This window comes from Hemiscyllium ocellatum, chromosome 5 (assembly GCF_020745735.1).
Source record: "Hemiscyllium ocellatum isolate sHemOce1 chromosome 5, sHemOce1.pat.X.cur, whole genome shotgun sequence".
NCBI classification, from domain to species: Eukaryota; Metazoa; Chordata; class Chondrichthyes; order Orectolobiformes; family Hemiscylliidae; genus Hemiscyllium; species Hemiscyllium ocellatum.
In genome coordinates this window covers 140,767,935-140,780,901 of record NC_083405.1, presented here as the reverse complement: position 1 = coordinate 140,780,901, position 12,967 = coordinate 140,767,935, and the positions used below count along the sequence as shown (strand labels likewise).

The following is a 12,967-nucleotide window of genomic DNA, read 5'->3' as shown; positions in this document are numbered from 1 at the left end:
GACCTATCACCTTTAACCCCACCCCCATCCACCTATTGTACTCTACGCTACTTTTCTCCCCAGCCCCACTCCCCACACCCCCTCTCCCCACCCTCCTATTTCTCTCTCCACCCTGGAGGCTCCCTCCCTCTATTCCTGATGAAGGGCTTTTGCCCGAAACATCGATTTTCCTGCTCCCCGGATGCTGCCTGACCGGCTGTGCTTTTAGTTTGCTGCAAAGTACTGACCAAACACACCGAGCCTACACTGGCAGAGTGTCTAACATGAGGTGTGATTCCACTATTTGACAATAGCTGTTAAATAAATCCAAAGAATTATGCTGACAACCAATTTAAGACTGACAGTCAGTCAGCATTACAGAACACTGGACTGCACGAGAAGCCACGTACATTAATACACAGTGCCCTGTTCTTTGCAAACAGCAAGGATATGTCCGTGGTTCTGCTGTGTCCATTTCTGTGGTACTCCACTCATAACAGCTCGTCACCCAGAAAACGAGACAGTCATCTGTCAGTCAGCAAAGCCCCTACCTGTGCTAATACATCACAGCCCAGCACCATGTCGCCCATAGGAGATGCACTGTACCTTCTGCAAAATATCCAGTTCTTCAGGGCTCATGTCACGGTCAATGGATGAGATGCTCTCCATACTGTTCTTTCTGCCCATTCCAGCAGCAAAAGGGTTAACAATGATCCCTGGAGATGCCTGCAAAAGGTACAGAGCGATTTACAACCTAAAATCAAATCCAACAGGCAGCTGACGGTGCAGTGCTCCCTCGGCACTGACTCTCCGACAGTGCTCACTCCCTCGGCACTGACCCTCCGACAGTGCTCACTCCCTCGGCACTGACCCTCCGACAGTGCTCACTCCCTCGGCACTGACCCTCCGACAGTGCCCACTCCCTCGGCATTGACCCTCCGACAGTGCCCACTCCCTCGGCACTGACCCTCCGACAGTGCCCACTCCCTCGGCACTGACCCTCCGACAGTGCGGCGCTCCCTCGGCACTGACCTTCCGACAGGGCGGCGCTCCCTCGGCACTGACCCTCCGACAGGGCGGCGCTCCCTCAGCACTGACCTTCCGACAGTGCCCACTCCCTCAGCACTGACCCTCCGACAGTGCCCACTCCCTCAGCACTGACCCTCTGACCGTGCCCACTCCCTCAGCACTGACCCTCCGACAGTGCCCACTCCCTCAGCACTGACCCTCCGACAGTGCCCACGCCCTAGCACTGACCCTCCGACAGGGCCCACGCCCTAGCACTGACCCTCCGACAGGGCCCACGCCCTAGCACTGACCCTCCGACAGGGCCCACGCCCTAGCACTGACCCTCTGACAGGGCCCACTCCCTCAGCACTGACCCTCTGACTGTTAAAGCTAATTCAGGCACTGAAGTGGGGAAAGTGAAAGTTGTGAAGCAGTGATCTGAAGTGAAAAAAATATGTCTGTCAAAGAGTAGAAAGGAAGGATCTGCGGAGGGTCACTGGACCTGAAACATTCACTCTGATTTCTCCACAGGTGCTGCCAAACCTACTGAGCTTTTGCAGCAATTTCTGTTTTTTCTATTAGAAAGGAAGCTGCTCATGGTCTGCACGTCAGAGGCCAATCAGCATTTATCAACCATCCCAATATTCTCCCGAAAATGTATAAAGCCGATGGAGCAAACTGGATGAATTGGAGTTGGAACTTCAGCCTGGGGTGCTGCAACTTTGAAACATAGCTACAAGGAACTCAGCACTGGCCAAGAAATGTACTCAGGTGTAAGGTCGAGGGGGGGACCAATATCCTGGCAGGAAGGCTTGCTAAAGGCACTTGGGAGGGTTTAAACTAGTCTGGGGTTGGCATGGGACCCGAAACAGCAATGAGACAAAAGAGGAAGTTGAGGTTATTAAAGACATTTAAAGCTGGCAAGTTAACCAGGCAAGAGTACAGTCAGGGAACAAGGGGAGACTCATAAATCAAACTGCAGTCATTTCGACATAACAGGTCTGACAGGTGTGCCAGATGAACGCAGGACATGGATGAGTACATGGGACTGGGATATTATAGCCATTACAGAAACATGGCTGAGGGAGGGGCAGGACTGGCAGCTCATTGTTCCAGAGAGGGGTGAGGGAGGATGGAGCTTTTGATCAGGGAGAACATTACGGCACTACCGAGGGAGGATATTCCTGGAGGGTCACCCACTGAGTGTATATGGGGGGGAACTGAGAAAGAAGGAGGTGATCACTTTAATGGGATTGTACTATAGGGTCCCAATAGTCAGCGGGAAACTGAGGAACGTGTGTGTAAGGAGATTGCAGATAGCTGCAAGAATAATAGAGTCAGAACAACGCGGTCAGACCACATTTGGAGTATTGAGGGCTCTGGTCAGACCACATTCAGAGTATTTTGAGCAATTTTGGGCCCCATATCTCAGGCAGAATGTGTTGACCCTCAGGTGGATCCAGAGGAGGGTCACGAGAATGATCCCAGGAATGAAGGGCTGAACATGAGGAATGTTTGAGGATTCCTGGACTATACTCAATGGAGTTTAGAAGGATGAGGAGGAACCTGATTGAAACTTTCAGAGTACTGAACATCCTGGATAGTGTGGACATTGGGAAGATGGTAGGAGAGACCAGGACCCAAGGGCACAGCCTAACAGTAAAGGGAAAACCTTTTAGAGCAGAGATAAGGAGAAACTTCTTCAGCTCGAGAGTGGTGAATCTATGGAATTCATTGCCACAGAAGGCTGTGGAGGCCAGGTCATTGAGTATATTTAAGGCGGAAATAGATAGGTCCTTGGTTGCCATGGGGATCAAGGGTTATGGGGAGAAAGCATAAAAATGGGGATGGAAAACCTATCAGTCATGACTAAATGGTGGGATAGGCTTAATGAGCTGAATGGCCAAATTTCTGCTCCTATGTCTGATGGGATTTTAACATTGCTAAATCGACTGGGACTGCTGGAGTGTTAATGGCTTGGACGGTGAGGAATTTGTTAAGTGTGTTCAGGATATTTTGTTCAATCAATTTGGAGATGGCTCGACGAGAGAAGATTAAGATGTGACCACCTGTTGGGAAATAAGGCAGGACAGTCACCGAGGTGTTAATGGGGAAGCACTTTGGGATCAGTGACCATTCCACTTTCAGTTTTAAAATAGTTACGGAAAAGGATAAGTCTGGTCCACAAGTTAAAGTTCTAAATTGGGGCAAGGTCAATTTTCACAGTGTTAGACAGGAATGTTCAAACTTTGGGTAGGCTATTTGCAGGTAAAGCGACATCTGCCCACTGGGAGTCAGAGTCATTGTCAGAGAGTCAGAGAGACATACAGCACAGAAACAGACCCTTTGCTCAAAATTGCCCATGCCGACCAGATATCTCAAATCAATCTAATCCCATTTGCCAGCATTTGGCCCACATCCCTCTAAACCCATCTCATTCATATCCCCATCCAGATGCCTTTTAAATGTTGCAATTGTACCAGCTTCCACCACTTCCTCTGGCAGCTCATTATACACACACACACACACACACACACACAACCTTCTGCGTGAAAAAAAATTGCCCTTCATGTCTCTTTTATATCTTCCCCTCTCACCCCAAACCTATGCCCTCCAGTTCTGGACTCCCCCACTCCTGGGAAAAGACTTTATCCTATCCATGCCCCTCGTGACTTTGTAAACCTCTATAAGGTCACCCCTCAGCCTCTGATGCTCCGGGGAAAACAGCCCCAGCCTGTTCAGCCTCTCCCTATAGCTCAGATCCTCCAACCCTGGCAACATCCTTGTAAATCGTTCCTGAACTGTTTCAAGTTTAACAACATCCTTCTGATAGCAGGGCGACCAGAACCGAATGCAGTATTCCAACAGTGGCCTAACCAACGTCCTGTACAGCCACAACATGACCTCCCAACTCCTGTACTCAATACGCTGACCAGTAAAGGAAAGCATACCAAATGCCTTCTTCACTATCCTATCTACCTGCGACTCAACTTTCCAGGAGCTATGAACCTGCACTCCAAGGTCTCTGTGTTCAGCAACACTCCCTAGGACCTTACCATTAAGTGCTAAATAGAGAATCTCTGCAATGTGGAAACAGACCATTCAGCCCAATAGGTCACCCTAACCTTCTGAAGAGTATTCCACCCAGACTCATCCCTGAACACTATGGGGAAGTTGGCCAATCCACCTAAGCTGCACATCTTTGGGACTGAGGGGAAACCAGAACACGAAGAGGAAACCCACGGAGACACGGGGAGAATGTGTCAACTCCACACAGACAGTCACCTGAGGTGGGAATCAAACCTGGATCCCTGGTGCTGAGAGGCAGCAGTGCTAACCACTGAGCCATTGTGCTGCCCAGACTTGCCTTTTCAAAATACAGCACCTCAAACTTTTCTAAATTAAACTCCATCTGCCTCTCCTCCGCCCATCAGCCCCTCTGATCAAGGTCCTGTTGTATTCTGACATAACCTTCCATATTTGCTGAGATTGAACTCCATCTGCCATTTCCCTGCCCATCTCTCCAAGCTATCTATATTCTGCTGTATTCTCTGACAGTCCCCTTCACTATCTGTTACTCCACCAATCTTAGTACCATCTGCAAACTTGCTAATGAAGTAATCTACACCTTCCTCCAGATCATTTATGTAAATCACAAACAACAGTGGTCCCAGCACAGATCCCTGTGGGACATCACTGGTCACAGGTTTCCATTTGGAGAGGGTCCCTTCCATTTCTAATCTCTGTCTCCTGCTGCCCAGCCAGTTCTGTAGCCATCTCGCTAGCACACCCAGGACCCCATGCGACTTCACCTTCTCCATCAGCCAACCATGGGGACACTTTCTCAAATGTCTTACTAAAGTCCATGGATATGACATCTACATCCCTTCCCTCATCAATCAACTGAGATGAGTGGTTGCCATACTGATTTTACATTGCATATTGATTAGGATAAGCAGACTACTATATTTCAGAACAAATCATGTGCTTCTGGAAAGTATCTAAGATAGTTTGCATGAAACAATCTTATAATAAGGGGAATGCTACGCTAGATCTAGTAGCGAGTTAGATGTGAGGGTGAATTAAAATATTTGTCTAACATTGATGATAATAAAGACAAGCTCAGCATAATGTTTGAAGATTCTAGCTTAAATTGGGGCCAATTTCCAGGCATTGGGACAAACAGAATTCACATTAAAACGAGAAAATCTATCAACTGGTGAAAGGTGCAAACAGCGTCCCATTGTATGAAATCTCAACGGTATGGCCCAGTCATTCTTATAATTCAACAAGGCAACCTTCAGCAGCCCACTGCTTCCCAAGAAGAAATCCAACACATTGCCACCAACTGCTCCTGCCTGAACACCTGCAAATCTGTCTCACACAAGGACACCCAAATCCCACACTGAGGCATGAACCTCCGGACCCCTGGCCCTCACCTCCCCGGTCACGGCCCCCCGGCCCTCACCTCCCCGGTCACGGCCCCCCGGCCCTCACCTCCCCGGTCACGGCCCCCCGGCCCTCACCTCCCCGGTCACGGCCCCCCGGCCCTCACCTCCCCGGTCACGGCCCCCCGGCCCTCACCTCCCCGGTCACGGCCCCCCGGCCCTCACCTCCCCGGTCACGGCCCCCCGGCCCTCACCTCCCCGGTCACGGCCCCCCGGCCCTCACCTCCCCGGTCACGGCCCCCCGGCCCTCACCTCCCCGGTCACGGCCCCCCGGCCCTCACCTCCCCGGTCACGGCCCCCCGGCCCTCACCTCCCCGGTCACCGACCCCCGGCCCTCACCTCCCCGGTCACCGACCCCCGGCCCTCACCTCCCCGGTCACCGACCCCCGGCCCTCACCTCCCCGGTCACCGACCCCCCGGCCCTCACCTCCCCGGTCACGGCCCCCCGGCCCTCACCTCCCCGGTCACGGCCCCCCGGCCCTCACCTCCCCGGTCACGGCCCCCCGGCCCTCACCTCCCCGGTCACGGCCCCCCGGCCCTCACCTCCCCGGTCACGGCCCCCCGGCCCTCACCTCCCCGGTTACGCACTCCCGGCCCTCATCACCGCGGTTACGGACTCCGGGTTATTACCTCCGCGGTTATGGCAGGGGCTGCCCGAGGGTCGAAGCCATCACAGACCAGTATCGTTAAGGTGTCTCCGATTCCTCGCAGAATGCGTACTGCTTCAGTGTGGGTCATTCCCAGCAGGCTGTGGTTATTAACCTCGAGTATCCTCAGTCCCACGTGCAGCCTTCCATCACGAGCTGCTGCTCCACTAGAACTCACCTACAGAGCACACAGAAATCCATCAGCAAAGGCGACACTGACACTGGTGGGCAGGGAGGGGCTGACCCGCAGTACAGCAAGAGGTGCTGCTCACATGGACACCACGGGGGCCTTGCTGGGACACGGCACGTTCAACAAGGCGCAGCTTGCAAAATGACACCCACCATCCCTGCAGAAACTCCAATCAGTTAAATGCAGAAAGCTGTTCTTACTTGGACCAAAGGCACAGATTGAAGGATCTAAACTGAATTATTCACTCCACTGGACAGTGAAATGAAAGGATTGCATTACAATGAGGGGCTGAGTAAACTGGCTCTACGTTCCCTGAAATGAGAGCTGACCTCATTGAAAAACACAGTATTCTGAAGGGGTTTAACAGGTTAGACCCTGAGGCTGGAGAATTTAAACCAGGGGGCACTGCCCCAGGATAAAGGGCTGGGTCATTGAGGAATGAGATGAAGAGATATTCCTTCACTCAGAGGGTTGTGTATCTTTGGAATTCCATCGGTGAGTATTTTAAGGCCGGGGGGGGGGGGGTGTCGGGTCAGAGATGGAAGGATGGATGAGAAACATTGCTAGTCTCTCGGCGAATCTAGGATACATGGAGAGGGTGGGAAAGTGGAGGCGAAACACAAGGTCACTACAAGCCAACATTGTTTGGGGTGGCAGTGCAGGCTCGAGGGGCTGAATGGTCTCATCCCACTCCTATTGCTCGTCATGTTGACACACGGTTCCTAATTCAGTCAGTGCTATCCCCAATATTTGCTTCAGTCCAGCCTAAGGTTGGTCAGCTCACTGAGACAGTACCTTGGAGATAAAGATTCCCTCATCTGTCGAATCAAAAGGATTTCCGGCATGGCCTTTGGCTCCTCCTCGGATACTGATGCCCAACTTCTCTCCAGGCAGCTTCTCAATCTGGATCTCCTGTTGGAGATGGGTGTGAGCAGGCAAACACAATCAGACAGCCATTTCACAGCTCAGGGCCATTTGGGGAATGTAGACACAGCCCCAAAACTGCCCCGCTCTGCCCCAAAACCACCCCCCCAGCCCCAAAACCCCACTCTAGATGTCGCCACCAGCCATGCCCACTCCCCATGACCAGTCCCACCCTCTGCCCAGTTCTGCCCTCCCCAAGACCATCCTTCCCTTCCCCTCCCTCCTCTGTCAATAACAAGCAAACCAATCAGGGGCATGAGTCAGCCATTCTACTCCTGAACCTACTCCCTGTATTCACAAAGACCTGGTTGTGATTAGAATTCCATAATCCCATCCAACCTTAACGTCCCTCGATTCTACTGCCTCACAAGAATCTCCCTCTCTCTGCCTTAAAATTAATGATCAGAGCCACCACCTGAACCTCCTGAGGGAGAGGATTCTGAAGTCGCACAACACGCAGTGATTTTAAAACAGAGTCCTGTTACTCTGGGCAGACCCACAACAGGAAACATCCTTTCCCCATTCACTTTAAGGCCATTCAGGATCTGATATACCCAATCAAGTCAAGGGGAAGCGATGGCCTCCTGGCATTAACGCTGGAATGTTAACCCAGAGACCCAGGAAATGTTCTGGGCAACTGCATTTGAATCTTGCCACAGCAGATGGTGGAATTTGAATTTAAGAAGTATCTGGAATTAACAGTCTGATGATGATGACTGTGAATCAATTGCTAATTGTTGGGAAAAACCCATCAGGGTCACTAATGTCCTTTAGGGAATGAAACTGCCATCCTTACCTGGTCTGGCCTACACGTGACTCCAGACCCACAGCAATGTGGGTGACTCTGGGCAATTAGGGATGGGTAATAAATGCTGACCCAACCTGTGACACCCTCATTCCGTGAGTGAATAAAAAAAAGAAATCACCTCTCACTTTTCTAAACTCTAGTAAGAAAACGTCCAGTCTTACTGCCGCATCTTACTCATACTTCAATATGAATGGAATAAATTCGCTAATAACTACACAGTGATATCCAAGTACCTAGCCTGGTTATTTGCAGCTCCAAGTACCTAGCCTGGTTATCTGTAGCTCCAAGTACCTATCCTGGTTATCTGCAGCTCCTGAACTCAATATCCAGTGGAATTACCAGACAATGTATTTTCAGATGTAGTTGAGCAATAGATATTTGTCAGGTCACCAGGGATAATTCCTCGTTGTACAAAATGAACCGACAACATCTGATGGAGGGGAAGAGCATCACATACTGAGCCAGGGCTGCTGTCTGGAAGGTGTACGACATTAACTCACAAAGACCTGACTGATAGCACCTTCCAGATACACGGTCACTTCCATCTAGAAGGACAAGGACAGCAGATACATGGGAACACCATCCCTTGCAAGTTCCCCTCCTAGCCCCTCACCATCCTAACTTAGAAATATATCACCGTTCAAACTCCTGAATTCCCTCCCTGAGGGCACTGTGGGTCAGCCGACAGCACATGGACTGCGGCAGTTCACCCCTACCATGCTCAGCCTGGTAAATACTGGCTCAGCCAGAGGCACCCCTGCTCCATGAATGAGTGAAGCAAACCCCTCGTCACTCTGAGTGAGTCAGCACAGGCAGCTGATAGATCTCAGCAAGCACACAGCAGGCTCCAGGAGGATGTTACACGGAGAACTAGCTCTGAGCCCCCTTCTTAACTGAACATGTCCATCGATCAGGGTGAAGCTGCAAGAGAGTGCTTTCCCCTCGGGACTGACCTGCATCCCAGGTGGAGCTGGATCCCTGCGTACCAGCAGCCGGATCTCCTGTTGGTTCGATAGCAGAGCCATCACTGCCTCCTGATGGGTGGCGTGGCGAAGATCAATACCGTTCACTTCCAGAATACGGTCACCGACCCGGAGGCCATTTCGAGCTGCCAGGCCATCGGCGATAACCTGCATTGCCAACAGCAAGGTGCGGAAAGGTGACTGAGATCAGCAGTAACACAGAAACCAGGTCGACCAGCTCATCAAATAACACAACAAGCTTGAGGGGCTGTCAGAGTCCAGAGTGTGGTGCTGGAAAAACACAGCAGGTCAGGCAGCATCCGAGGAACAGAAGAAACGACATCTTGGGCATAAGCCCTTCATCAGCAAACCCAAAACATTGATTCTCCTGCTCCTCGGCTGCTGCCTGACCTGCTGCGCTTTTCCAGCACCACACTCTGGACTCTGATCCCCAGCATCTGCAGTCCTCCCTTCCTCCTGCCGGGCAGACAGGCTGAGTGTGCGTGTGTAAGTCAAGACTGATCAGAGGGCAATGAGAGCTGACATCATGGCAGCACACAGTCCAGGGTACAACCGGCCTTAATGGCTGATTGTAATGCAGAGTCCCCAAACTAATCCCACTGCCCCACTCTCTTCCCATAGCCCCGTATCAATCCCCAAACTAATCCCACTGCCCCACTCTCTCCCCATAGCCCTGTATCAATCCCCAAACTAATCCCACTGCCCCACTCTCTTCCCATAGCCCCGTATCAATCCCCAAACTAATCCCACTGCCCCACTCTCTTCCCATAGCCCCGTATCAATCCCCAAACTAATCCCACTGCCCCACTCTCTCCCCATAGCCCTGTATCAATCCCCAAACTAATCCCACTGCCCCACTCTCTCCCCATAGCCCTGTATCAATCCCCAAACTAACCCCACTGCCCCTGCTCTCTCCCCATAGCCCTGTATCAATCCCCAAACTAACTCCACTGCCCCTCTCTCTCCCCATAGCCCTGTATCAATCCCCAAACTAATCCCACTGCCCCACTTTATCCCCACAGGCTTTTACAAAGCCTTGGGCATCTTCGTTATGTGGTTATTGGAAATTGTGGGCTGAGATGGCAAAGAAATGATTGAAAGTTCGTGCTTTGAAAAGCTAGTCAGCTGACCCTTTCAGCAAGGCCTTGTTGTTTGAATGAGCAGTAAGTGAAATAGTTCCAGGTGAACGAAGGCAAGGGGTCAGGTACAGATACACTGGGGTGGCAGTTATCGATGACAATGACCCAGCGCTTGCCAACAAGTGTGTGATTGGTTTACAAGGAATTGAACAGCTTGAGGCGAGGAAAAAGGAGCAGAAATGATTTGATTTCCACCGGCACAGGAGCAGTCCCACTGTTCTCTGCAGTCAAAACCAACTTTAACCATGAAGAAAACACCTCTAACCCTCCTTCAGCAATTGCTATAACCTGTAACTTTTCACTGATAAGTCAGGAGGCCTTTTTCTCAGTAAACCAACCCCCCGTCTCTACTGCAAACCGGCGGAAGCATCCGGAGAAAAGCAGCGGAACAGTAATGTGGCGATCAGCATGGGAATCATCTCAACAGCTTGTGATTCCAAACCCATCCTCCTTTTCCAGTTCCCTTCTGCCAACAGTTCTTTTTCCCTGTCGGCATGTGTACACGGGTGTGCGCGTGTATGTACGCACAGAGTGGGGGGACACGGGGGCGGGAGGGCACAGGGACACGGGGGCGGATGCGTACAGGGATGCGTGCAGGTAGGGGGACGTGCGCACGGGGGTTGTGGGCGTGCTCGCGTACGGGGGGGTGGGGAGGGGGTGGGGGTGGGCGTGCGCGTGTCCGGGGGTGCGTGCATGCGGGGGTTGGGGTGGGCGTACAGTGGGGGGGCGTGTGCACAGGGTGCGTGTGCACGGGGTGCGTGAGTGTTTGTACAAGGGTGTGCGTGCGCACGTGGGTGTGTGCACAAAGGTGTGTGTGTGTGTGTGTGTGTGTGTGTGTGTGTGTGTGTGTGTGTGCGTGCGTTTGCATGAGTACAGGGGTGTGTGGGGGTGGTGGTGATGGGGGGTGATTGTAAAGGGATTTGAGTTTTTATTTACGGGGTTTTACCAACCCCAGCCACTCGACATCATTCTGAGCAAGGCTTTTCACTCAGTCACGAGGCATGTGCTGTGGAAAGCCCTGTCAGACAGAGGCTGGCTTTCTGGAGGAATTCATTCAGGTCCTCAATCCCCTCCACAGCGGGATACAGGTGATTGTGCTCACTGATGGTAAGGTGGCAGAACTGATTGAGGTCAAGACAGGTGTCAGGCAGGGATGTGTGACAGGGTAAAAAATGAGGTCTGCAGATGCTGGAGATCACAGTTGAAAATGTGTTGCTGGTTAAAGCACAGCAGGTTAGGCAGCATCCAAGGAACAGGAAATTCGACGTTTCGGGCATAAGCCCTTCATCAGGAATCAATGATGAAGGGCTTATGCCCGAAACGTCGAATTTCCTGTTCCTTGGATGCTGCCTAACCTGCTGTGCTTTAACCAGCAACACATTTTCAACAGGGATGTGTGACGACCTGCTCCCGTTACCCTCTCCTCTACCTTCACCTTGTTAACACTGATGGACAGGAAACTTTCTGGCCTCAACCAACTGAAATCCAATTGGGAAAAAGCACCGACTCACTTATGGAACTTCAGAAAATGGATAATAGAATCGTCACGTCTCTGTTAATGCCTTCGCTGAATCAAACCAAAGAATTGGTCTTAACCTCAACTTCAAGATGACTGTCATCATTTACCAACTAGTCTTAGGGCAAGTTCTGGTCAATGACTCCATTAAGATCAACAGAGAAACCCTGCCAACAGTGGGACATTTCCCCTACTCCTCACTGAAGACTGACATCAATGTGGACATTCAGTCTGAGATCACCAACTTAGCAAATTCTTCAATGAATGTGACATCGGTGCTGATCCCAAGCTCCTTGTGACACCTGTCTGGCCCCTGTATCTCGCTCCTAAACTGGGATTCTGTCCACAGCCTCCTGCCAGGCCCCTGGAAGCAGCCAGTCAATGCTGAGAGAGACAGATTCTCCCCAACCGCTGGGTGAACACGCGCACTAACATCAGCATCTTTGAAGCAGCCAATAGCAACAAAGCCATGGCCCAGTGAGATGAACTTCACTGGGGCCAGCCACATGCTCAGGAGTCAGAGTCCCGATCACGAAAGCTATTCACCCTGATCCATCTCAAGGCAGGCCCTCAAATCCGAAGCTGACAAAGGAAGCATTTTAAAGAATCCTGGAAGGCTTCTGGTATGAAATACAAACACAGATCTCAGCAAATGAGACACCCTCGTTCAGAAGAAGCTGACTTGGAGGAAACTCCTGTGGGAAGGGACACAATTCTTTGAGAACAACAGTCAGCAAGAGGAAATACAGAAGAGGAACCAAAGAAAGGAATTCCATGATCACAAGGTCAAGGATCAACCTCCCCCATCCCTGAAACACTTTCCACAAATACGGTGGGAGATACGGCTCTCGGCTTGGGCCTGTCAGAGTTACTGAGACATGGGGTTTCCCAGGTGGACAGTGAGTAATTGTCAACAACAGTGTATCATAAATTTATAAATACTTCCCTGAGCTAAACTCTTGAATAATACATTGAGTGTGTTTCCTAACAATCTCTGGATCTTGAAAAGAGGTAAATTTCAGAATTTTGTGAACTTTTAAAAATGTTTCAGTTTTGTGACAGTTCTGGGCTTAATTTTCAGCCCAGTCCCCCAGTGAGCGGGGACAGCAATCTCAATCCCAATAAACCAGCCCTGTCCCTAGATCAATCCCAGGCAAGTCAGTCTCCAGCAGCCCCAGCACAGACCACAGGGAGGACCAGCAGCCCCAGCACAGACCACAGAGAGAGAACCAGCAGCCCCAGCACAGACTACAGGGAGGACCAGCAGCCCCAGCACAGACTACAGGGAGGACCAGCAGCCCCAGCACAGACTACAGAGAGAGGAC

The 12,967-nt window shown here is 51.4% G+C and overlaps 1 protein-coding gene across 1 annotated transcript in view; it reads right to left on the bottom strand.

The window, feature by feature from the left end:
* The window catches only part of scrib (scribble planar cell polarity protein), a 185,157-nt gene that overhangs the window by 57,025 nt on the left and 115,165 nt on the right, over positions 1 to 12,967 (bottom strand). The window contains exons 23-26 of the mRNA XM_060825755.1: positions 8,958 to 9,134; positions 7,068 to 7,184; positions 6,066 to 6,260; positions 586 to 705 (exon numbers count right to left, since the gene is read on the bottom strand). Of these exons, the coding sequence (XP_060681738.1) occupies positions 586 to 705; positions 6,066 to 6,260; positions 7,068 to 7,184; positions 8,958 to 9,134 (609 nt within the window). The remainder of the gene's footprint in view (positions 1 to 585; positions 706 to 6,065; positions 6,261 to 7,067; positions 7,185 to 8,957; positions 9,135 to 12,967) is intronic.